This window comes from Bufo gargarizans, chromosome 3 (assembly GCF_014858855.1).
Source record: "Bufo gargarizans isolate SCDJY-AF-19 chromosome 3, ASM1485885v1, whole genome shotgun sequence".
NCBI lineage: Eukaryota > Metazoa > Chordata > Amphibia > Anura > Bufonidae > Bufo > Bufo gargarizans.
Genome location: NC_058082.1, coordinates 447,891,297 through 447,919,152, shown reverse-complemented (window position 1 = coordinate 447,919,152; position 27,856 = coordinate 447,891,297). Strand labels below are relative to the sequence as shown.

Sequence of the window (27,856 nt, the reverse complement as noted above, 5' to 3'; positions counted from 1 at the left end):
CTGCCATGCTTCTAGGAGGCATGCTGAGGATTTACCGTTCCTTGTTTTTGATTTTAAGTTCTATTATTTTTGCTTTATACTATAGATATTTTTCATTAACCAAAAATTGGCCATATCACAAGTAGTGTTGAGAGAATTGAACTCCACGAATTCAATCTGAATTTCAGGAAAAATTTTGTTGCAAAGCCGAATTTTCTCATGCTTCATGGTAGTGAATTGATTTTTCCTGAATGGTGGTAAAAAAATAATTAAAAAAATCATGCTTACCTGCTCCGTTCGAACATGGAGAGCCGGCCGCCGGCATCTTGATTGAAGATCTTGCGCTGTGACGTATGACGTCTCCACGTCGGCCGACGTGGTAACGCACAAGATTCAGCGCTAGATCTTCAATCAAGATGGGGGTGCCCGAGTCTTAGCAATTAAATGGGTGAGGGTAATAAATAAGATTTTAGTAATTTAAAAATTTTTTTTACATTGTGTTATTAAAGTCAGATGCCGTGATCACCTATGAACGTGGCATCCGAGGGGCTATTGCGCCGCTCCCCGTCATTGCACCCACTACTTACAAAGAAATGCTCTTTGTGACAAACTACTTTGAAGCAGCCAAATTGAATTTTTGAATACATCGCTCATCACTAATTGCAGGTAAATGCTATACAAATGCTGCAAATCGCGGATCTGCAAAATACAGATGCAGTCCATGTAGCGTCTGCATTTTTGCGCATTCATTAAAGGGGTTGTCCGGGTTCAGAGCTGAACCCGGACATACCCTTATTTTCACCCCGGCAGCCCCCCTGAGCCTCGCATCGGAGCAGGGCACAGGCTCTTGTGTTTTCAATAACACACTGCCGGGCGGTAACTTCCGCCCAGCGGTGTGTTCGGTGACGTCACCGGCTCTGAGGGGCGGGCTTTAGCTCTGCCCTAGCCGTTTTACTGGCTAGGGCAGAGCCAAATCCCGCCCATCAGTGCCGGTGACGTCACCGGGCTTCCTGTCAGCCCCATAGAGAGCCCCGGTACGTCACCGGAACTCAGAAAAATGCCTTTGCCCTGTGCAATTTAGCGCAGGGCAAAGGAGAGCATCGGAGCATGAACTGCTCCGATGCTCATGTCAGGGGGGCTGCCGGGGTGAAAATGGAGGTATGTCCAGGTTCAGCTCTGAACCTGGACAACCCCTTTAAGTGCTATGGGTCCACGGTCTGCATTTTGGAGACAATTATAGGACATGTTCTGTCCTTTTGTGGAAAGGACATATGGATGCGGAAAGCACACTGATCATCTGTGTGCTTTCCGTATCCGTATGTCCGTTCTGCAAAAAGATAGACTTTGTCTGCACAATGCAGACCACGGACCCATTGAAAACAATGGGTCCACAAATAAAATGCGAACAAACCGTATACGTATTTTACGGATCTGCGAATTGTGGACCGTAAAGTTGTGCACATGGGGCCTAATAGGGAATGCTTAATTTGTTGTAATAGACTAAAGCTGGCCATACATTTTAGATAATTGTTACCCAACAGCTCTTTGGCCAACAGTTATCTGTCTCAACCCCTCCTATACACATGCATGCTCGGCTTGACCAAGTATACATGTGTTTTGAATTGGGAGATGGAAGTAATTCACTTCAATATACCTCTGGCAGCAGTTTATCTCTCCAAGAACAAAATGATTAGCCATGTTAAAATCCAACAGCCCAATCCTTTTCTGCCCTAACATCTGCCACTGGGGAAGAGTCAGGCTGCCCTGAAGGTCGGTCAGGTTTGGCTAGAATTAAAGGGGTTGTCCCATTCTGCCGTTTCCATTACAAGATGGAGTATTCTGCGAGTTACAGAAGTAGGGTTCTGCTATGCTGTTTGCTTTGCTTACATTCAGTACAATGGATGTTACAGCAGAACGCTGGCCCCCTCTGCTGTTTCCCTAAGCCCGGCAACCTGGGGTGGGTACTTAGTCCTATCTCACTGTGGAAACAGAAAAATGGGACAACCCCTTTAATGTGTATAGGCGGCTTATGCTCACATCACATATTCTTACTGTTAGGCATATACTGTGCATCTCCATAGGCTTCGTTTGGCATATTTTTGCAAGTTTACGCCTGGATAATATTTTTTACTTACCAAAATGCATAGGGAACTGATACAGTGTACAGAGATGAAAAGCGACCAAATCAATATGTACACAAGGACATTAATGACAGGTAATGACCAGCTAAATTATTCTCTTTCTGTCTCTCGTCATTCCCAGCAGGCAGCCATTGTTTTTTTAATGTTTTTTTTTATATTGACATGGCTGTATTGTTTTATGTGGGAGAAATTGTATTTTCTTTCTCCACTGGTTGGGAAGGGGTGGGGGGAATACATATAAATGTGCGTAAGTTCTAGAATTTTGTTATGGTGTGAATATAGAAAAAAGAATTTTGGCATTGATTTTTATTTTTTTATACAGTTCATGTTTCCCACTGAATATTGCCCTTAATGGCTGCTGTTGAAACAGGTAATGGTAGTTCAGAGGTTGAAGCTGTTTAACCGGAACTATAATACTGATCAATATCAGTTCATGGGGTACAATCCGAGCCCTGCACCCTCACCAATCACCTGATTGAAGAACCTGGTAGAGCGGAGTCTGGTAAACAGTGAAGATGACGCAATGATTATGTTCCTCCTCTCCCTGCAGTCTCCCTTCACTCTCCCTGCACTCTCCCTACATTCTCCCTCTCCAATATTCTTCTGTTAATCATTTTCAGCAACACTGTCCCTAGTATATGAGCGCTTACCCCGTCTCTCCCTAAGCTCAGCTCATAGAACAATGGTGGAGACCGCGCAGAATTATGGTTTTATAAGGCTGTAACATCACAGGGGACGGTTATCTGCAGATTGGCTAGCTGCACAGCATTATGGAGGATATTGCGCTCCCCTACTTGTGTCCTATACACTAAGTCTCGCTTTCTAACGTGCAGCCGCCATTTTAGGAAAACTGATTCATTAACACGAAGCGCAAGGAAATTCAGATTCATTTAGAATCAAAGTTTTCCTAAACTTCTCTCCATACTACTTACTGCATGTACGGCTCTTTCAGCACGGAGTCATGTAGCGTCTGCATACACACGCTCCGTCTTTCCCTAAAACCAATAGAGATTATTTCTAGGGGAGAATAGAGACTTGTGTAACATGTTATGATTTTTTGGGTTGAATTCATGTGGCAATCGGTGAGGGTGTACAGACACCCCTAGGATCAAGGAGCTCAGGATACATCCAAACAGGTCAGTATCAAAATTTCAGCACTGCAAAAATGTAAAGCCTTCATCTTCATTGGTCCATTTTAAAATAAATTAGTCTGTACATCCAGCTTATGCTATGAGTAAGCTGCTCGAAATGCGTAAGCTGGATGTACTGACTGATATATTTTTTAACGGACCATTAAAGATGAAGACTTTTCATTTCTGGAGTGCTGGAATTTTTCTACTTAACTGTTTGGATGTATGAAGCACCACCACTCAAGAAATGAGGCATTTCCTTGTGTACATGAATGCTGGGTCCTCCAGAGTGAAGGAACCTCTCTGTAGTCACTCTCTGTTCTATTTCCTGTTCCTAAAGGAGGAACTTCCCTCTATTCACTGAGAATACCCTAATAGAGAATTAGAAATTTGTTTTTCTAAACCAGACACCGCTTTAATAATGATATATGGTAACAGTCCCATATCCGTAGTCCTGTTCTCATGGTACAGCTAGCACGTTTTCTTAATCTTTCCTCCATTTCTTTCATCCTCATCAGAGCAGATGATTCATTCATGTGGCCACACATAGCAGATTATGCTGTTATGTGGCTGCTTCTTGGCAATGTCTTCATCATGAAAATGAAGTTTCCTCCTAATTAATTTTTGTTTCAGGCCAGGTGGTTGTCTGAATGCCAGAACTGGGGGTTGGTGCAAGCTTTCTATCAGCTCGTCCTTAGCAGCAACAGGTTGCAGCTCTTTTTAGGTTGCTTATATCATCTAGGGCCAGTATAGTGGAGACCAACATATATTTTCTCCATTTAATCAGCATATGAACATCAGGTAGGTAGGCCAATCCAAGCTTATAGTGCTGAGAGGTTCACAGGGGAACGGCATAGAAATGAAAATAACTGCCGCTCTACAAGAAGATTGCTCATCATTCTGATATGAGCTTTTTAGGGAATCACTTTTTATGTAATTCCATAAAATTACAGATATTTCAGATATTATTGGGGTCACAATAGGGGGCATTATTAATACTGGGGACAAAATTACTACTGGGGGCATTATTTTTAATGGGTGGCACTATAGGGAGGAATTATTACTACTGGCGTCACTATAGGAAACATTATTAATACTGGAGCTGCTATGGGGCATTATTATTGTTCTGGGCACTCTAGGGGGAATTATTACTACTAGGGCACTACAGGTGCATTATTATTACTAGAATTCACTCTGGAGGCATCACTACTTCTGGAGGAAATATGGGGGCTTTATGACTACTGGGGCACTACAGAGGAGCTTTATTTCTAATGCCACTCTGGGTGAGTAGGGTAATATAGTAATAGTAATATTACTACTAGGGCCTAGGGCCACTATAGGGGGCATTATTAGAGCACTGTAGGAAAACACTGTGACCATTGGGGGCACTCTACTTGGCAAAATTATATTTTGTAGGGTAATAGAATTCTTAGGAGAGAACTATTATTAGTAGTATTAATATAATATGGCACTATTCTTTCTGCTATATAGTATTTGAGGGCATTGGGGAGCACAGTGTGCACAGTATTGGGGATAGCATCAGAATTATGCGACACCAGGATTTGGAGTTTCTTTTGAGAGGGGAGAATGATGAGAAAGGGAGGAGTCTAAGATGTCTATGTGGCAAACACTGCAGAGATGAGACGTTGCTCAAAGAAGTTGTAATGGCATTCTGGGCCAAAAGGAGAGGATTAGTGTTGAGCGCGAATGTTCGAAATGCAAATTTTTATCGCGAATATCGGCACTTCGAGAATTCGCGAATATTTAGAACATAGAGCTATATATTCTTTTTTTTTTTTAACACTGTACACATCAGGTGATCATCCTTACCTTCTTCTAGCTTGTGGGCCAATGAGAAGGCTTTTCACAGCTTAGCAACATCCCTAGCAACCAATAGGAAAGTTGCCTACCCCTTACTATATAAGAACCTCCCCAGCAGCCATTTTCTAAAGTTTATTGCAGTTATGAGAGAGACAGCATTAATATTGCTGTGCTCTGTGCTTTGTTGTATTACATAAGACAGTTAACCTATATATATAACTCAGATAGTTAGTGGGAGATAGTCAGTGTAGGTTAGATAGTCATATAGTGTAGCTGATAGGTTCTGCTGTCCATACTGTAGGGATTTGCTCTGGTAAGCAGGGTAAGCGGACGCAGTACAGAGGCAAGTACACGGTAGTAAAGCAAAAGTTCAGTGTTTATTCACACAAAAAGTAATAAAGCAAAAACAACACTGTGCAGAGTCCTGGTGCTAATTGACACCACATAAAGTCCACAGCACAAACGTGTTTTGTCCATGGAAATCCACAGCCATCCACAGCAGGCTTTAGGGTGACTGATTTTCAGCGTGCGTCTCTCCAGCACGCGACCAACTGGTTGGAACCCAAGACCACAGTGCTTCACAGCTCCACTATGAAAATGCAGAGTAATCCACACACAGCTGTGACTGCTAGCTGGGTTTTTATTACCAGCCCAAAACCTGGCCTGGAACGTGGGAACAGCCACCCACCCTGCTTTTTGGCTGCTCCCAATAAGAACAGCCACACTAAGTAAAAAACACAGTGTCAGCCAGCCTAGCTGCTGCTGACACACTAAACTACCGGTTCCTATCTCACTGAGGCCAGGAGCCTCGGTGACACGTACCTTCCGTCAATGACCGACCCCTGCACCTTCCTACATACCTCCCCCCTTTGTTCAACCCTGAGGGGGTGAACACACGCCAGACAGTGTACTCGGGACAGGGAATCCACGTTTCCCTGTAACCGGCCTGCCCTGTGTTCTACTGTAAACTTAAAATTTTGCAGAGACAAGAATCACCTAGTGACCCGAGCATTCCTCTCTTTGGCCTGGCTTATCCACTTGAGAGGGGAGTGGTGGGTCACCAGACGGACCTTCCTCCCCAACAGATAATAGCAGAGAGACTCGAGTGCCCACTTGATGGCCAGGCACTTTCTCTCCACTATACTGTATCGGGTCTCTGCTGGAGTGAGCTTACGGCTGAGGAAGACAACGGGATGCTCCTCCCCGTTGACTTCCTGAGACAATACCGCACCGAGGCCTACTTCGGAGGCATCAGTCTGTACCACAAATTCCCTCTTGAAATTGGGTGTCACCAAAACCAGGGACCCACACAGGGTCTCAAAGGGGGGAGAAAGCCTCTTCCGCCTGGTCATTTCAGTGGACTATCATGGACTTCCATCCCTTTAAGAGCCCTGTCAACGGAGCCGCTAAAGTGGCAAAATGGGGGACAAACCTCATATAATAGCCCACCATTCCCAGGAACGACTTTACTTGTCTAGAGGTGGCAGGTCGCCTCTATTTTCTTTACTTGGGGTTTGATGACTCTGTGCCTAATGATATACCCAAGGTATTTAGTCTCCTTTAACCCTATCGCACATTTCTTTAGGTTAGCTGTACCGCCTTTCGAAGGGAGTCCACTACGGCCTGTACTTTGGGCAGATGACATTCCCAGTCGGTACTGTGAATGATAATATCGTCCAGGTAAGCCGAGGCGTACCGCCGATGTGAACGAAGTACAATATTCATTAGATGTTGAAAAGTGGCCAGGGGCGCCATGCAGGCCAAAAGGTAATACCTTATATTGGTACAGCCCCTCTGGTGTGATGAAGACAGTTTTATCTTTGGCAGCCTCCGTCAAGTGTACCTTCCAGTACCCTTTGGTGAGGTCCAAAACAGAAAAATACCTGGCTTGGCATAACTTCTCAATTAGTTCATCTACCCGAGGCATGGGATATGTATCGAATTTCGATATTTCGTTTAACTTCCTAAAATCGTTACAAAATCGTAATGTCCCATCTGGCTTAGGAATTAAGACTATAGGACTGGCCCACTCACTTTTAGATTCCTCAATAACGTCTAGCCGCAGCATGAGCTGCACTTCCTCCAAAATGGCTGTTTACTGAGCCTCAGGCACCCGGTATGGCTTTAACTGGACTTTTGCCTGAGGCTCAGTGACTATGTCATGTTGGATTACGGAAGTGCGTCCAGGGAGGTCCGAGAACACATCCGTGTTCCGACTAACCTACTCCCTGGTCTCCTGAGCCTGTTTAGAGGAGAGGCTGTCAGCAATTTTTATTGTGGCAACCGCTTCCCTTGCATCAGACAGAGGAGCCGGAACCTCTTCCCCTAGAAAACCTGGTCGCGGGCTGCCTTCTGTACAGGTTTCCCTATCTTTCCAAGGTTTTAGTAAATTAACATGGTAAACCTGCTCTGGCTTTCACCTCCCCGGCTGGTGCACCTTGTAATTTACCTCTCCAATTTTTTCCCGTACCTCGTACGCCCTCTGCCACCTGGCTAGGAACTTACTGTCCACGGTCGGCACCAGAACCAAAACCCAAGCCTGACAATTATAGATCCGACTCTGGGCTCACTGTGCAGCCTCCATATGACAAGAGGCAAAACGGTCTCTATTTGCTGTTGCATCTTGGTAACATATTCAAGGACACTTTTATGCAGAGTGGGCTGTTGTTCCCACGCCTCTTTGGCTACGTCCAACAAGCCACGAGGATGTCTGCCATATAGCAATATGAAGGGCGAGAACCCAGTAGAGGCCTGGGGCACCTCTCGCACTGCGAACATGAGATAGGGCAGAAGAAGGTCCCAATCCTTCCCATCTGTGGACACCACCCTTTTTAACATGGTTTTTAGAGTTTTATTAAACCTTTCCACCAGACTGTCCATTTGTGGATGGTACACGGACGTCCTTAACTGTTTACTTTGCAGCAACTTACAGAGTTCCCTCATGACCTTGAACATAAAAGGGGTCCCCTGGTCAGTCAGAACCTCTTTTGGAAGCCCCACTCATGAGAACATCTCCATTAGCTCCTTAGCTCTAAGTTTCGCCGATGTATGTTGCAGTTGCACTGCCTCCGGATACCGAGGGGCGTAATCAAGGACAACCAAGATGTGTTGGTGTCCCCTAGTGGACTTCGGTACTGGACCTACTAGATCCCTAGCGATTCGCTCAAATGGTATCTTGATGATAGGGAGAGGTACCAAGGGACCGTGAAAAAGGGGCTGGTGGCTAGTTGCCTGGCAGGTCGGGCAAGACTTACAGAACTCGTCCACCTCGTTAAACACACTGGGCCAGTAAAACCGTTGTAGTATCCGGTCCTGTGTTTTCTGCATTCCCAGATGACCCCCAAGAACATGCTGGTGGACTAACTCTAACATGAGTTTGCGATAAGCCTGGGGCACCACCAAGTGTTCAATGGTTTCACCTCGCAGCTGATTTAACCGATACAACATATCCTGATGAACCACAAAACGGGGGAACACCGACTCTGCCCCTGGTACGACTCTGCCCCTGGTTGTTGTGGTTCACCATCTATTATTAGTACATTTTCCCAGGCTCAGGATAATGTTGGATCCCGGTGTTGTGCAGTACCAAAATTATCCCCGGAGACATTGAGGTCTGCCAGCTCAGGCCCCAGCAGCAAGTCCTCCATGTCTCCCACCATTAGACTTAGCAGGGTTGTTTCCCCCTCTTCCACCAAAGTGGAGGTCACCCCTACAGCTTGCCCTTCAGACTCAGGTTCGTAGGGTTCTGGTCTCCCCCCTGAGCCAGGCCACTCTGCTAGGGTTACCCCTGTCTCATGGGCATCAGTCACTCTCGTAACCGGCCAAGTGTCGGGAAGCCCGGGAAGTATCTCCCTATTATAAGTTCAGAATGTAGGTTGGTTGCGACAGCCACCTCGTGGGTCCACCTGCCGGAAACCATGGACAGAGTCACCATAGCAGTAGTGTAGTCTTTTAAGTCCCCATGTATACACATGGCTCCGACCTTACGACCAGTGTACTCAGCAAAGCTTACAAGGGTCACCAGACTCCCTGAGTCCAACAGAGCCACCACTGGAGTGTCTCCCAACTCCACCTGGCACAGGTGGTTCAGAGACTCCGGAGCACCCACTGCACACAGTTTCCTGGCATACATTGATTGACGGAAGCCATAGTTCGTGTCCATTGGTTCCCCCTGATGTGGACAGTCAGCTCGAACATGGCCAGGCTCCCGACACCGCCAGCAGATTATTGGAGCGGGGTCCACAGGGGTTACATCCCGGGCAGGTTTGGTGGGCACCAGTCGCCGGGTCTGGGGTGGAGAGTTATGGGATTTTACTGCCCCCCTCCCAAAAGAATCCCCCTGCAAGTTCCGGGTCGCCTTATAGCGCTCCACCAAGTCGACCATCTCAAGCGCATTACCTGGAGAGACCTGGCCAATCCATTGCTGGAGAGGGGGTGGCAGAGCCCTCCAGAACATATCTGCTAACAACCGGTACAGCATAGCAGTGGGTCTCAGCACGTCAGGCTGTAGCCACTTTTGCAAAAGGTTGAGCAGGTTATAATACTGGGGTCTCACTGGCTCAGCCGGGTTGAACCCCCACTGATGCACCCGCTGGGCCCAGACCAGCAAATTCACCCCCCAGTCTTGCCAAGATCTCACCCTTTACCTTTGGGTAGTCGGCCGCTTGATTGTCCGGCAAGTCGAAATACACCCGCTGAGACTCTGATGCCAGGAAATGAGCGACAACCTCAGACCACTGGTCCTGGGGCAGTCTTTCCCTGGTGGCCACTTTCTTATACATCGCCAGGTAGGTTTTGATGTCATCTGTTGGTGTCATCTTAGGGATCACTGCACGGACTGCTTTCCGGGGACAGTGGATGCTTGGGGTTGCTCCTGCTGTCTGCAAAGCCATCGCGTGTTGTAACAGCAACTGGTTGGTCTCTTGCTGCTGCTTGTTAACCTCTCGCTGGTGCAGGTTGGTCTTTCGCTGCTGCAAATTAGCCACCAGGAGGGCCTTCACAACGGCCTCCATTTTGTCATGTGACACAGGTTTGAAATTAGCTGGTTTGATAACTGACATACAACCATGCCCAAAAATATTTCAGCGTTCATGCCAGCCTCACTGCGCTTGCCCGCTCCAAGCCACCAATTGTAGGGATTTGCTCTGGTAGGCAGGTTAAGCGGACGCAGTACAGAGCCAAGAACACAGTAGTAAAGCAAAAGTTCTGTGTTTATTCACACAAAAAGCAATAAAGCAAAAACAACACTGTGCAGAGTCCTGGTGTTAATTCACACCACATAAAGTCCACAGCACAAACGTGTCACCTTGCGCACTGTTTTGTCTATGGCAATCCACGGCCTGATTTTCAGCGTGTGGCTGTCCAGCACGCTACCAACTGGTTGGAACCCAAGACCACAGTGCTTCACAGCTCAACTATGAAAATGCAGGGTAATCCACACACAGCTGTGACTGCTGGCTGGGTTTTTATTCCCAGCCCAAAATCTGGCCTGGAACATGGGGAACAGCCACCCACCCTGCTCTTCAGCTGCTCCCACACTACAGCCACACTAAGTAAAAAGCACAGTGTCAGCCAGCCTAGCTGCTGCTGACACACTAGACTACCGGTTCCTGTTTCAACGAAGCCAGGAACCTCGGTGACACGTACCTTCCGTCAATGACGGACCCCTGCGCCTTCCTACAATACATACATGTTACAGACATAGTGCTGTGATGTCACAAGTTGCACGTATTGCGAAAAAATATGCGCATCATTAATTGCCAAAAATTGCCAATAATACATTGCTGATTTTCGCAATCAAGAATATAATCTCGAATTCGCAAATATATTACGAATATATTATACAAAATATTTGCAAATATTGCCCCTGCCGCTCATCACTAGAGAGGATAAGGAAGGAGAGCGTCTGCAATCTTGGCATACATCAATGGATGTAATAGATATATAGTGCTATATTCTCCTGTATGTTTGGTAGAGTTGAAAGACCAGGCAGCATGCTGGCTTGGAACTGTGGCCTGCGTCTCACTTCCTCAGCCCTGCCCTGCAACAGAACAAGGCAGCTGGCACAGGTTGCCACAGAGGTCAGCTATTGGGGAGGCATTTTGTGTTGCTTTGGGGCTGCTAAGGCAGCATTCTGTACCACATTATAGTATTTGGCTCTGCTGGGGCATTATTTTATGCTGCACTGTGGTATTCGATACTCCTGAGATGGTATTTTGTGCTGCACTACTGTATAGCCGACCCCTCCTACTTGTGTTGGCCCTGCCTATGTCTATTGCCTCCACCTTCTGCCAAATTAAACCCACCTACAACATGAGGCCATTTTTTTTTGCTTTCGGTTCCCAATCTGCCCCTTATAAAGAGTATTATGCAACATGTAAATTATTGCTGAGTAAAGATGCAGCCAATTTTGCCCACATCCTAATTACTGCTATTCCAAATATTAATAATACCCGTATAAGAAACCCTCTCGATCCCCTCTCTATAGGGCAGATGTTGATGGGTTATTGTATTTTTTAAGTATTTCCTTCATTTTGCTGGCTTGATGTATCATAAAATCTTCTATTTTTGCACGCCTTCATTACTTCTTAATCCCTCTTTGACACACAGTCCCCTATTGTGTCTAGAATTGCTTCCACTAACAGCTCTATTTACTACCAAGCGGTAAAATGAGATTTGTTATGATTCCCAATAAACCATATCCTTGCTTCATTTTTTGTAATCATTCTTTCAGGTATTTTTCACTGATGAATTCTTAAAGCGATCAGCAAAAAAAGGTTATTCTTTGTACAATATAAAGTTACACAATTCAACAATGTACTTTCAGTATCAATTCCTTATATCATTTATAGCAATCATTTAATAGGAACCTTTATTCTACTGTCCCGATGAACACATGGGTACATGGCATGTTTCCGTGTGTCCGTGTACCCATATTCTCATTGTATGATTGGGACATATTTCTCACTGAAAACCTACAAGCACAGATCTTGAAAACTGTGATAAAGTGGTGCGTTTTTAAAACTTTTATTAGTCCTAATGCACACGATCATGTGTCTTTTGCGGTCCGCAATTTGTGGATCCGCCAAATACGGATAACGTCCATGTTGCATCCACTTTTTTTCCCGGCCAAGTATAGGACATTTTTCTGTGGAACGGACATATGGATGCTGAAAGCACACAGAACATAGAATATGTCTGCAAAATGTGGGCCACAGAGCCAATGAAGTCAATGGGATCCCAATTTGTGAACATGTTTTGTGCATGAGATCTAATACAAAGAGTAACCTTTATTTGCTGAAACCATAATACCCTCAAAACTAAGGGGGTCATTTATTAAGACCGGAATTTTAGACGCCGGTCTTAATAAACCCCTGCGCTGGTGGTGGATCCGCCAGAGTTATGTAGAGGTGCCAGCTTCTTTATAACTTTGGTGGATCCACCACCGCTTCTGAATGTAAGACAGCTTCCTTGCCGGAACATCTCCTTCTCCGCCCACTTTTTTAGACCTGGCGTGAGCGGGGAAAAGTCGCAGATTATACTAATATAGTAGGATTTCAGCTTCATAAATATCCCCTAAATCCCTTCATCAATACAATTTTACCATATGACATTTTCCAAGTTATTTATAGGGGCAATTTATTTTTCAATTTGTGCCAGTTTGGGGACAAAACATGGTCAGAAATTATGGTTCAGGGATTATCTGTACTATAACTTGCAACTCTCCACCCCTCCTTTTCAAAATTGGTGAGGAAAATGGGTGAGATTTAGCAGAAGGGGTTATGGTCAAAAATGGTCCAGCAGATTTTTTTTTCACCCCCCTATACCAGGTTTCTTGTGTAAAAAAAAGCCCTAAACCCCAGGTATGCCACCTTACAAATGCTATTGCACCCTTAATCTAGTCGCAAGTGTAGTTTCTACGCTGCCCTTGATACTTTCCTAAAAGGGTATCTAAGAGAAATTCTATGGCACACCAACCACCATTGGTGTGCCATAGAATTTCTCTCAGATATTTACTTATCCCTCTGTGAGCACCCACCTTTAAGAAGGTGTGCAGATCTCAATAACCAAAGAATTGAAACTTTCCTGAAAGGGGGCATGGTGGGGGCAGAGTGTTGGGGGGACCATCAGCCCTGGCACCGTTTTCTGGCATAAATGGTAACTGAAAGCTACGTGTAGATTTTATTTTAGGCGCATGGCCTGCCTAATTTATGATGAGGTGTGCATCTTGTCATAAATCAAGCGCATACTCCGACAGCTCACGAGATAGCAAAGTTCGGTGTAAAACGCAGTTCTTTGATAAATTCCCCCAGTTTACACTTCAGTGATTTGGTCGGTGATTTAAGTCAGTGATTGTGAGCCAAAACCAGAAGAGGAGCCTCCACAGACATAAGGTATAAAGGAAGGATTTGCATCTTCTGTTTTTTTTACCCTCACCCGGTTTTGGCTTACAATTAGCGATGAGCAAAGTTCTTAAAAATTAGATTTACATAGTACATATATAGTACATAAGGCCGAAAAAATACATTTGTCCATCCAGTTCGGCCTGTCATCCTGCAAGTTGATCCAGAGGAAGGCAAAAAACCCTGTGAGGTAGAAGCCAATTTTCCTCACTTTAGGGGAATAAAAATTCCTTCCTGACTCCAATCAGGCAATCAGAATAAATCCCTGGATCAACGACCCCTCTCTAGTAGCTATAGCCTGTAATATTATTACACTCCAGAAATACATCCAGGCCCCTCTTGAATTCCTTTATTGTACTCTCCATCACCACCTCCTCAGGCAGAGAGTTCCATAGTCTCATTGCTCTTACCGTAAAGAATCCTCTTCTATGTTTGTGTACAAACCTTCTTTCCTCCAGACGCAGAGAATGTCCCCTCGTCACAGTCACCGTCCTGGGAATGAATAGATGATGGGATAGATCTCTGTACTGACCCCTGATATATTTATACATATTAATTAGATCTCTAATTTTGATAATCTTTCAGGGTACTGTAGTTGCCCCATTCCAGTTATTACTTTAGTTGCCCTCCTCTGGACCCTCTCCAGCTCTGCTATGTCTGCCTTGTTTACAGGAGCCCAGAACTGTACACAGTACTCCATGTGTGGTCTGACTAGCGATTTGTAAAGTGGTAGGACTATGTTCTTATCACAGGCATCTATGCCCCCTTCTGATGCAACCCATTATCTTATTGGTCTTGGCAGCAGCTGCCTGACCCTGGTTTTTGCAGCTTAGTTTGCTGTTTATTAAAATTCCTAGATCTTTTTCCATGTCAGTGTTACCGAGTGTTTTACCATTTAATAAGTACGGGTGACTTGCATTATTCCTTCCCATGTGCATAACTTTACATTTGTCAGTGTTAAACCTCATCTGCCACTTATCTGCCCAAGCCTCCAATCTATCCAGATCCCTCTGTAGTAGTATACTGTCCTCTTCAGTGTTAATTACTTTACACAGTTTAGTGTCATCTGCAAAAATTGATATTTTACTATGCAAGCCTTCTACAAGATCATTAATATATATTTAAGAGAATAGGGCCCAATACTGACCCCTGAGGTACCCCACTAGTGACAGTGACCCAATCTGAGTGTGTACCGTTAATAACCACCCTCTGTTTTCTATCATTGAGCCAGTTACTTACCCACTTACAGACGTTTTCTCCCAGTCCGAGCATTCTCATTTTATATACTAACCTTTTATGTGGTACAGTGTCAAATGCTACTTTGGCTACTTTGCCAAAATCGCTTTGTGAGGAAATACTTTGCCACAAAGTGCATTTCTTTGTAAATAGCGGGTGCAATGAGGGGGAACGGAGATTGCATCGCCTCCCATCATTGAACCCCTCAGATGCTGCATTCATCACTGATCGCGGTATCTGAGATGCATATTAAAACCTTTCAGGGTTTGATTAGTAAAATAAATAAATAAATCATTTTACTTACCTTCTCCATTTGAGCCCGAAATCTCTCGCAGTGCATGATGATGTCATCACACTGGCCGGCGTGGTGACTTTGTACGCCTCCGCTCATGAAATTTTGCGTGGGATCTTTAAGCAAGATGCCCGTGGCGGCCTCTTCGTGCCAAAATGGATGAGGTGAGTATGATTTTTTTCAATTTTTACCGCCATTTCAGAGAAAATTATTGATTTGTTACCACGAAGCGCAAGGAAATTCGGCTTTGCGGCAAATCCAACTTTCCCTAAATTTCGGATCAAAGTCCACTTTGGATACTTCGATTCACTCAACAATAACTGATGGAAATAACTGATCAAATCATTGAAGTGTGAACTAGGCCTAAGTTTAAAGATAGAAAATGCTAAAAAATGGCACAAATCTACCATTCTCATAGCAGGCCAAGATTTTCTTTTCTGTATTTCAAGAGGCGACAAATTTATGAAATGTGTCGCATTTTACTCCAATGATCTTCTGTTTGACATTTGAAATCTTAAAGGGGGACCTGACACCTCTCCTGACATGTTTATTGTACTACCTGCATTCCCCATGTATTAACAATTCTGGAGCATCTATTCTTATGACTTTATTATTCCTAATAGAAGTTTATGAATCACTTGCCACCAAAGGTCCAACTTGGTATTACCAGTGGTGGTGGTGCTGATGGCCTGCAGTCTTTGGCTAAGTCTACACGACGACATTTGTCGCGCGACATTTTGTTGCACCAATGTCGCGCAACAATTTTTATAATGGCAGTCTATGGTGTCGCACTGCAACATGCGACATGCTGCGACTGCTACGCGACAGTCGCAGAAAATCCATTCGAGATGGATTTTTCTGCGACTGTCGCGTCGCAGTCGCAGCATGTCGCATGTTGCAGTGCGACACCATAGACTGCCATTATAAAAATTGTCGTGCGACATTAGTGCAACAAAATGTCGCGCGACAACTGTTGCGCCCTATCTGTCGCGCGACTTTTTGTTGCGCGACAAATGTTGTCGTGTAGACCTAGCCTTTCACTGGCAGCGCTGATTGGATAGTGTCACACCTCCAACTGGTAACACCCAGATGGACCTTTATTGCAGACTGCTGGCAATTCATATTATATACTTCTAGTAGGACTAGGAGAGTAATGTCACAACATAGTATCATGAGAATTTTGCCAACAGAATTGTTTTTACTTGGGGGAATGCAAGTAGATACTAAAACAGACTTGTCGGAAGAGGTGAGGGATCCTCTTTAATGCATCTGCCCCATGCTTTCATCTTGCCCTCCCAGTCCTACCTTGCAGTTAGAGAAGGTGGATCTCCACATTGAATGTGGATAGTGCTAAGCTCCTGCATGCTACGTAGCCTTGTAGCCGGAACATTCGAGTTGGGGAGATGCGTGGTCTTCTTGTTCCGACGAGAACAGCAAGAGCTTGAAAATCCATGGTGACTGGAGAGTGACGGGCTGCGGCTTGAGGGATAGTTCTGCATGGAGCTCTCGCAGCAGTTCTGATCAAACATCTGTTGGTCCATGAACTCATGGTTCTGTGGAGAGACAAAATATCAATGCCGGAATGATTATGGCGGATACTGCTGAGTCTACAGAACGCCTTGCTATCACAGGGACATACAGCACAGTAACGGCATTACACTTCCAAGCAAGCACAACTCACTTTATAGCTCCAGTTTATTAATAAACCAATTTCTCAGCAGGCAAATTAGAACTATATCCAGCGTGTTGTGCGTTTGCTTTTCAATTAGAATGAAAGGGCTTGATAGAAATTAGAAAAAAAGTCTGCTGCTTCCCCCCCCCCCCAGTAATGCTATTACCCATGGGCTATGTTTGTATAATGGTTGAGCCCCATTCAAGTGAATGAACCTGAGCTTCAATACCCGCTACAACCCCTTTAATCAAATGGCACTGCAGTTGGACAAAAAGCCATTTACAGCCCTCTAACGAGTTACTGCAATTCAGATTGAACTCGTGTTTACTTTATGAATAGATATAATGGTAAGGACGCAGTATGCTTCGATTTTATGGCGAGATGGAATCTTAAAAAAGTGCAATAACCTTTGTCTCGCCTTCCCGGCTTAATGCGCTCATATTACTTCTCATTTAGACAGAAATAACATTTTTTGCTGCAGTACTTTACTCCCATTATTTCTGCTGAATGCTTCTATGGCAAATTCTTGCCTACTGTGCAGCATTACTCTCTAGAGTTTACCATGAAAGCACTATCTATCATTCATAGATCTATTTTCTTTCGACTCCATTTGACACTGACTCATTGACTACATTTAGCAAACTTTTTCTCTGTGATAGGCCTCATGCACACGACCGTTGTGTGTTTTGCGGTCCGCCATTAATATAACTGCCTATTCTTGTCCGCAAAATGGACAAGAATAGGACATGTTATATATTTTTTTGCGGACGACGGAACGGAGCAACGGATGCGGAAAGCACACAGAGTGCTGTCCGCATCTTTTGCGGCCCCGTTGAAGTGAATGGGTTCGCATCCAAGCCGCAAATACTGTCATGTGCATGAGGTCTTAGACAATCTGGGAGTGGGTGGATTACACAGAAACCAACTTAAAACCAAGAGTGGGCATTTTCACTGGTTTCATTGTTTAGACATAGACCTTGTTGTGGCAATGGATTGAAACAAAGTGTATAAAAGTATATGCAAATATGCAGGACCGCCATTAGGGCTGTGTGGTTGTAGTCTATTCTGCCTTAAAGTGCCGGTCCACAAAGATGGGAAAAAAGGCTGCTAGCCATTACCTGCTAAACTATTCCTTCCCCTGGCAGTGTTTTCCTCTTGCCCACCAATAGAGCCCCTGCATACCTATTTTTAAATGGTTATGCTTTCTAGCGGAGGGTAGTGGAAGGGTTAATGCTGCATACTTGGGGTCTAGTGGGTTACTAACCTCTCCAGGCTTCAGCATTGTCAGGCTGAACATTGATAGTTTAGCTTCCTGTTTCCTCCCTGCACTGATCATAGAGATGAGTGCTGGGAAGGGATAGAGAGTATTGTGCAGCTGTAATTGTATGACTGCACAGTTATCCCTATAATCCAGGATCACTCTCTCCAAACATTAAAGAGAGAACATAAGGAGTCTTTGCAGAAGCAGACTTTACCCCGGGGGTTAGCTTCTGAGCTGTGTGGCCATGCTGCCATGAAACTTAAAGGAGTGTGCGCACCTTTGGGGTGGGGGTGGGGTGTTGGCAAACTCCCTCTCTTTGGCCGACCTGCGAAGGGAAACATACTTACCTGCTTCCTGGCACTGGCTTCCGGCTCCTTCTCTCCCGTTTTGATGCCGCTACAGCTAACTGCTGGCCACAAGAGTCTCCTCTTGTGTCATCTCAGATGGTCATGTGACCCAAGAGGAGCAGGTCATTGCTGAGGCCAGTAATTTGCTGCGTTTATGGCCTAGGGGACAAGGAGAGAAGGCAAGGATGGGGGGAGAAGGAGCTGGGAGCCAGCGCCAGGAAGCCAGCAAGTATGATTCCCTTCACATGTCTGCAAAAGGGGGGAGGGGGTTGCCAAATTCCCCTCCCAAAGGTTCAAAGCCCCTCTAAAGGGAATAGTGCCACCTGTCCCTTCACATAGTCATTGCAGGTTTTTGCCCACCCTGCTGTCAATACCACTTCATTCTCTCTGCCCCATTTTCTGCCCACAGAGCCTTGTCACCTATTGTTCCCCATTGCCCCCAACAAAGCCCCTTCCCACCTACCATTTACCCCCTGTTATCCACAAAGCCCCTTCCAGGTTGTTTCTCCCCTGCTCCCCTTCCCCCACTACTACCCGCTACTTCTCCCACAGAGCCTTCCCTGTGCCATTCCTCTGCCATGTGGCATCTCACCCCTACTGCCCCAGGGCTTCTGCCACCTTATGTTGTACCTTTAGAGCCATAAAAAAGAGAGGTCAAAGGACGCAGACTTCTTGGCTGTGTTAGACTCATAAACTCCTGATGGCGGCCCTACAATACTCTCTCTAATTGATTGTCAATTGTTTTGTATCTGACTTCAAAAACCTGCGAATTTGCCCATCCTTAATTAAACACATGAATTAAAATAGAAAATGTAATACCTTGAAAGTGGAAGTTCGTACAGATAATAGGGGATCATCCACAAGATAGGACAATCCCTACAGGACAACATGCCAATAGAAGATAAGAACACAAATTGATTGTACATTCCAGCATTCCATTTCTCAGCTCCAACATTCCATATCGCACATGCTGGGTTTTAAAGGACAAGGGTCTGCTTCACTGTCACAAGATGTTCATTTGTAAAGGTCATTTAGCACAGAAGAACCTAATACTCCAATGGCATGAAATGTACAAAAATAGTGGCTACCAGGGGCGTAACGATCGCGGTCGCAGGGAGTGCGACTGCGACCGGGCCCGGCGGGGGGAGGGGCCCGCTGTACTAACATGTAATGAAGCGCTGTGACGGGGCCCAGCATGAAGTACAGTGACAATGCCGGGCCCCCATCAGGGCGCTCCATTACATGTTTACATAGGCGTGCGCACGGGGTGTGCCGGGTGTGCCTGGGCACACCCTAATAGGTTCGTCACCTCCGTGCTCACTGCCCTAGTCCCCTGTCTGTTATGCTGGCTGCCGCCGCCCACCGCACATAAATTAATCTACAATACCTGCAGGGGCGTAACGATCGCGGTCGCAGGGAGTGCGACTGCGACCGGGCCCGGCGGGGGGAGGGGCCCGCTGTACTAACATGTAATGAAGCGCTGTGACGGGGCCCAGCATGAAGTACAGTGACAATGCCGGGCCCCCATCAGGGCGCTCCATTACATGTTTACATAGGCGTGCGCACGGGGTGTGCCGGGTGTGCCTGGGCACACCCTAATAGGTTCGTCACCTCCGTGCTCACTGCCCTAGTCCCCTGTCTGTTATGCTGGCTGCCGCCGCCCACCGCACATAAATTAATCTACAATACCTGGCTGTGAGCTGCCGGCGGGCGGCGGCTAGTATTCACATAGGGGGGCGGAGTCCTGGACCCAGCTGACGCAGAGAGGGAGCAGTACGGGTCATGCTGTGCGGCGCAGGAGGAGTTGACGTCACGTCACGCTGCATCTGTGTGCCTGAGCCTCGCGCGCCTGCTAGCTGGTGAGGTGAGGGCATATAAAAAATAAGTATGTTCCATTGTACCCCCCTGTCCCACAGTGCTATGCCTTCTCTATTGTCCCCTGTATTACCCTGATACCCCTCAGTTATATAATATATCTGAGTGGTATCAGGGTAAATTATACAGGGGGCAATATAACTAGGGTTATCAGGGTAACATGAGGGGTAATATAACTGAGGAGGGCTAGGCTACTATCAGGCATTATACAGGGGTAATATAACTTATCTTACCCCTCACCCCTGTATTATGTCTTGATAGCCCTCCTCAGTTATATTACCACTGTATAATGTACCCTGATAGCTACCCCTCAGTTATATTACCCCAGTATAATGTACCATGATACCCCTCAGTTATATAATATAACTGAGGGGTATCAGGTTAAATTATACATTATTATACAGGGGGAATATAACTAAGGGCTATCAGGGGACATTATACAGGGGGTAATATAACTGAGGGGTATCAGGGTAAATAATACAGGGGGTAATATAACTAAGGGGTATCAGGGGATATTATTATACACGGGTAATATAACTGAGGAGGGCTATCAGGGGACATTATACCTGTGTATAATCTCCTTGATAGCCCTCCTCAGTTATATTACCCCTGTATAATGTACCCTGATAACCCTTAGTTATATTACCCCCTGTATTATTTACCCTGATACCCCTCAGTTATATTACCACCTGTATAATGTCCCCTGATAGCCCTTCTCAGTCATATATCATCAACAGGTCCTCCATAACAGTGTGTCATCCACAGATCCCCCATAACAGTGTGCCATCCACAGATCCCCCATAACAGTGTGCCATCCACAGATCCCCCATAACAGTGTGCCATCCACAGATCCCCCATAACAGTGTGCCATCCACAGATCCCCCATAACAGTGTGCCATCCACAGATCCCCCATAACAGTGCGTCATCCACAGATCCCCCATAACAGTGCGTCATCCACAGATCCCCCCATAACAGTGCGTCATCCACAGATCCCCCCATAACAGTGCGTCATCCACAGATCCCCCCATAACAGTGCGTCATCCACAGATCCCCCCATAACAGTGCGTCATCCACAGATCCCCCCATAACAGTGCGTCATCCACAGATCCCCCATAACAGTGCGTCATCCACAGATCCCCCCATAACAGTGCGTCATCCACAGATCCTCCCATAACAGTGCGTCATCCACAGATCCTCCCATAACAGTGCGTCATCCACAGATCCTCCCATAACAGTGCGTCATCCACAGATCCTCCCATAACAGTGCGTCATCCACAGATCCTCCCATAACAGTGCGTCATCCACAGATCCTCCCATAACAGTGCGTCATCCACAGATCCCCCCATAACAGTGCGTCATCCACAGATCCCCCCATAACAGTGCGTCATCCACAGATCCCCCCATAACAGTGCGTCATCCACAGATCCTCCCATAACAGTGCGTCATCCACAGATCCTCCCATAACAGTGCGTCATCCACAGATCCTCCCATAACAGTGCGTCATCCACAGATCCTCCCATAACAGTGCGTCATCCACAGATCCTCCCATAACAGTGCGTCATCCACAGATCCTCCCATAACAGTGCGTCATCCACAGATCCTCCCATAACAGTGCGTCATCCACAGATCCCCCCATAACAGTGCGTCATCCACAGATCCCCCCCATAACAGTGCGTCATCCACAGATCCCCCCCATAACAGTGCGTCATCCACAGATCCCCCCCATAACAGTGCGTCATCCACAGATCCCCCCCATAACAGTGCGTCATCCACAGATCCCCCCCATAACAGTGCGTCATCCACAGATCCCCCCCATAACAGTGCGTCATCCACAGATCCCCCCATAACAGTGTGCCATCCACAGATCCCCCATAACAGTGCACCTGCGCACTGAGGAGAGACTGAAAGGCAGGGGAAGATCCGCGGAAGGAAGCAGAGGACGGCAGCAGCAGACGACTGAATAGCTTCTTTTGTAAGTAAATTATTTTATTATAGTGCTGAAACTGCTTTAAACTATAAAGAAAAGTTTTGGAGAGTGTTTCTCTCTTTCTCAGGTCTGAAGCAATACCGAGGAAGAAAGGAAAACTCTTGAAAGCTTGTCTTTTAAGTATTAGGTTGGTACAATAAAAAGGTATCTCTGCGTACAGCAATACTCGTATTTTGTAATCTTATTTATATATACTTATTTTGTTTTTTTCAGTGGTATGATTAAGTGGTGAAAATTATTAGTGCCCCCCCCCCCAGTTTTGACTGTGCCCCCTATATATTGTTCCTAGAGTCGCCACTGCGCAGAGGCGAGTCACAGCAACGCTAGGCTGAGGCCTGGCCTGTGTGTGTATGTATATATATATATATATATATATATACGGGCGTGTGTGTTTGTACTTTATGGTGCACACCCTAATGCAATAGGCTGCGCACGCCTATGCATGTTTAATATGAAGCAAGGTGGGGGAGGTTTGCGCAGAGGGGGGGAGGAGGAAGAGGGGGGGACGCGCGCACTCACTCACTCACATACAGTCCGCCCGGCATTTCTTGTCACTGCCAGGCTGTATCCAGATCATCAGTGAAGCAGGCGCTGCTGGCTGTGGGAGGAGCTCTGAAGGCCCGGGAAACTGCCTTCAGCACAGCCAGCAGTGCCATGTGAGTGTGGCAGCGCAACACCAGGGAAGAGGGTAAGTATGTGTTTTTTTATTTTCTTTTCCTAACACTGCAGACTGGGGGCAAAGGGGAAGGGGGTTGATGGGCACAACTAGAGTGAGGGGGCACAAAAGTGGGCATCTCTACTGAGGGGGCACCTAATATGTCATAACTACTGTGAGGGGGGCACATATAAAGGCATAACTATGAGGGGGCACATATATCAACTACTGTGAGGGGGGCACATAATCTAGCATAACCACTGTGAGGGGCACATATGTGGGCATATTTAATGTGAGGGGCACATAATCTGGCATAACCACTGTAGGGGGGCACATATCTGGTCATAACTACTGTGAGGGGCACATAATCTGGCATAACTACTGTGAGGGGTAACATATCTGGCCATATCCACTGTGAGGGGCACATATCTGGGCATAACCACTGTGAGCGGGCACATATCTGGGCAAACCCCTGTGAGCGGGCACATATCTGGGCATATCCACTGTGAGGGGGAACTTATCTGGGCATAACTACTTTGAGGGGGCACATATCTGGCATAAATACCATGAGGGGGCACATATTTGGCATAACTACTGTGAGGGGGCACATATTTGGCATAACTACTGTGAGGGACACATATCTGGGCATAACTACTGTGACAGGAACAAAGGTAGGCATAACTGCTGTGAGGGGCCACAAGAAGGACATAACTTTTGTGAAGGGACCACAAGGTGGGCTTAATTACTGTGAAAGGCCACAAGGTGGGCATTAGTACTGTGAGGGGCCACAATGTAGACATTAGTACTGTGTGGTTGCACTTAGGGGAAATGTCCTAAATTACCCTGCTATACATTGGCATAGCTCAGTCTACCAGGCCAGCACAGCGCCCCCTGCTGGTAGTTTCATAGGGGCAGTCACCATCCCTTCCTTATGTGATTATTCTTTTTTTCTCTATCACCACAGGAACCTTGTTCTGGATCCAGCGGACATCACGCCGACGCCAGAGACACCCTGGATGAGGTAGGACCAGATTTTATTAGGACTGGGTGAGTGTAGCCATGCATTGGGCTTAGGGCTCTTTAACACGAGCGGATCCCGTGTGGCTAAACTGCTGTGTGAAAGAAAGCCAAGCCCCGCTCCGGACAGCAGAGACACGGAGCAGTAACATGACTGATAATGCTCTTTGCCTCTCTGTGATCGTTTTGCTACAAAATCACGGTGACAACTTTATCTCATTGTGATTTTGTAGTAAAAAGGTCACAGAGAGGCACGGAGCTGTCTCTGCTGTCCGGAATGGGGCTTGGCTCTCATTCACGCAGCGGACTAGCCGCACGGGAAAGAGCCCTTAGTAAGAAATTCTGCCGCTTCTTTGTATAAATGGGGGGGGGGGGGGGGCCCCGATCCAAAGTTTGCACTGGGGCCCATAACACTCTAGTTACGCCACTGATTGTACCCCCCTGTCCCACAGTGCTATGCCTTCTCTATTGTCCCCTGTATTACCCTGATACCCCTCAGTTATATAATATATCTGAGTGGTATCAGGGTAAATTATACAGGGGGCAATATAACTAGGGTTATCAGGGTAACATGAGGGGTAATATAACTGAGGAGGGCTAGGCTACTATCAGGCATTATACAGGGGTAATATAACTTATCTTACCCCTCACCCCTGTATTATGTCTTGATAGCCCTCCTCAGTTATATTACCACTGTATAATGTACCCTGATAGCTACCCCTCAGTTATATTACCCCAGTATAATGTACCATGATACCCCTCAGTTATATAATATAACTGAGGGGTATCAGGTTAAATTATACATTATTATACAGGGGGAATATAACTAAGGGCTATCAGGGGACATTATACAGGGGGTAATATAACTGAGGGGTATCAGGGTAAATAATACAGGGGGTAATATAACTAAGGGGTATCAGGGGATATTATTATACACGGGTAATATAACTGAGGAGGGCTATCAGGGGACATTATACCTGTGTATAATCTCCTTGATAGCCCTCCTCAGTTATATTACCCCTGTATAATGTACCCTGATAACCCTTAGTTATATTACCCCCTGTATTATTTACCCTGATACCCCTCAGTTATATTACCACCTGTATAATGTCCCCTGATAGCCCTTCTCAGTCATATATCATCAACAGGTCCTCCATAACAGTGTGTCATCCACAGATCCCCCATAACAGTGTGCCATCCACAGATCCCCCATAACAGTGTGCCATCCACAGATCCCCCATAACAGTGTGCCATCCACAGATCCCCCATAACAGTGTGCCATCCACAGATCCCCCATAACAGTGTGCCATCCACAGATCCCCCATAACAGTGCGTCATCCACAGATCCCCCCATAACAGTGCGTCATCCACAGATCCCCCCATAACAGTGCGTCATCCACAGATCCCCCCATAACAGTGCGTCATCCACAGATCCCCCCATAACAGTGCGTCATCCACAGATCCCCCCATAACAGTGCGTCATCCACAGATCCCCCCATAACAGTGCGTCATCCACAGATCCCCCATAACAGTGCGTCATCCACAGATCCCCCATAACAGTGCGTCATCCACAGATCCTCCCATAACAGTGCGTCATCCACAGATCCTCCCATAACAGTGCGTCATCCACAGATCCTCCCATAACAGTGCGGCCAATCCACAGATCCTCCCAAACAGTGTCATCCGACAGAGCCCCCATAACAGTGCGTCATCCACAGATCCCCCCATAACAGTGCGTCATCCACAGATCCCCCCATAACAGTGCGTCATCCACAGATCCCCCCATAACAGTGCGTCATCCACAGATCCCTCCCATAACAGTGGGCGTCATCCACAGATCCTCCCATAACAGTGCCGTCATCCACAGATCCTCCCATAACAGTGCGTCATCCACAGATCCCCCATAACAGTGCGTCATCCACAGATCCCCCATAACAGTGCGTCATCCACAGATCCCTCCCATAACAGTGCGTCATCCACAGATCCTCCCATAACAGTGCGTCATCCACAGATCCCCCATAACAGTGCGTCATCCACAGATCCCCCATAACAGTGCGTCATCCACAGATCCCCCATACAGTGCGTCATCCACAGATCCTCCCATAACAGTGCGTCATCCACAGATCCTCCCATAACAGTGCGTCATCCACAGATCCTCCCCCATAACAGTGCGTCATCCACAGATCCCCCATAACAGTGCGTCATCCACAGATCCTCCCATAACAGTGCGTCATCCACAGATCCTCCCCATAACAGTGCGTCATCCACAGATCCCCCCCATAACAGTGCGTCATCCACAGATCCCCCCCATAACAGTGCGTCATCCACAGATCCCCCCATAACAGTGTGCCATCCACAGATCCCCCATAACAGTGCACCCGCGCACTGAGGAGAGACTGAAAGCAGGGGAAGATCCGCAGAAGCAAGCAGAGGACGGCACAGCAGACGACTGAATAGCTTCTTTTGTAAGTAAATTATTTTATTATAGTGCTGAAACTGCTTTAAACTATAAAGAAAAGTTTTGGAGAGTGTTTCTCTCTTTCTCAGGTCTGAAGCAAAACCGAGGAAGAAAGGAAAACTCTTGAAAGCTTGTCTTTTAAGTATTAGGTTGGTACAATAAAAAGGTATCTCTGCGTACAGCAATACTCGTATTTTGTAATCTTATTTATATATACTTATTTTGTTTTTTTCAGTGGTATGATTAAGTGGTGAAAATTATTAGTGCCCCCCCCCCCAGTTTTGACTGTGCCCCCTATATATTGTTCCTAGAGTCGCCACTGCGCAGAGGCGAGTCACAGCAACGCTAGGCTGAGGCCTGGCCTGTGTGTGTATGTATATGTATATATATATATATATATATATATATATACACATGCACGGGCGTGTGTGTTTGTACTTTATGGTGCACACCCTAATGCAATAGGCTGCGCACGCCTATGCATGTTTAATATGACGCAAGGTGGGGGAGGTTTGCGCAGAGGGGGGGAGGAGGAAGAGGGGGGGACGCGCGCACTCACTCACTCACATACAGTCCGCCCGGCATTTCTTGTCACTGCCAGGCTGTATCCAGATCATCAGTGAAGCAGGCGCTGCTGGCTGTGGGAGGAGCTCTGAAGGCCCGGGAAACTGCCTTCAGCACAGCCAGCAGTGCCATGTGAGTGTGGCAGCGCAACACCAGGGAAGAGGGTAAGTATGTGTTTTTTTATTTTCTTTTCCTAACACTGCAGACTGGGGGCAAAGGGGAAGGGGGTTGATGGGCACAACTAGAGTGAGGGGGCACAAAAGTGGGCATCTCTACTGAGGGGGCACCTAATATGTCATAACTACTGTGAGGGGGGCACATATAAAGGCATAACTATGAGGGGGCACATATATCAACTACTGTGAGGGGGGCACATAATCTAGCATAACCACTGTGAGGGGCACATATGTGGGCATATTTAATGTGAGGGGCACATAATCTGGCATAACCACTGTAGGGGGGCACATATCTGGTCATAACTACTGTGAGGGGCACATAATCTGGCATAACTACTGTGAGGGGTAACATATCTGGCCATATCCACTGTGAGGGGCACATATCTGGGCATAACCACTGTGAGCGGGCACATATCTGGGCAAACCCCTGTGAGCGGGCACATATCTGGGCATATCCACTGTGAGGGGGAACTTATCTGGGCATAACTACTTTGAGGGGGCACATATCTGGCATAAATACCATGAGGGGGCACATATTTGGCATAACTACTGTGAGGGGGCACATATTTGGCATAACTACTGTGAGGGACACATATCTGGGCATAACTACTGTGACAGGAACAAAGGTAGGCATAACTGCTGTGAGGGGCCACAAGAAGGACATAACTTTTGTGAAGGGACCACAAGGTGGGCTTAATTACTGTGAAAGGCCACAAGGTGGGCATTAGTACTGTGAGGGGCCACAATGTAGACATTAGTACTGTGTGGTTGCACTTAGGGGAAATGTCCTAAATTACCCTGCTATACATTGGCATAGCTCAGTCTACCAGGCCAGCACAGCG

The 27,856-nt window shown here is 46.5% G+C and overlaps 1 protein-coding gene across 2 annotated transcripts in view; it reads right to left on the bottom strand.

The window, feature by feature from the left end:
• KCND3 (potassium voltage-gated channel subfamily D member 3) overlaps positions 1-27,856 on the bottom strand; it is a 430,682-nt gene that overhangs the window by 360 nt on the left and 402,466 nt on the right. The window contains exons 5-6 of one of the 2 annotated variants that reach the window (XM_044286505.1): positions 19,101-19,157; positions 16,307-16,554 (exon numbers count right to left, since the gene is read on the bottom strand). In XM_044286505.1, the coding sequence (XP_044142440.1) occupies positions 16,307-16,554; positions 19,101-19,157 (305 nt within the window). The remainder of the gene's footprint in view (positions 1-16,306; positions 16,555-19,100; positions 19,158-27,856) is intronic. The other variant, XM_044286506.1, reaches the window with a different exon arrangement.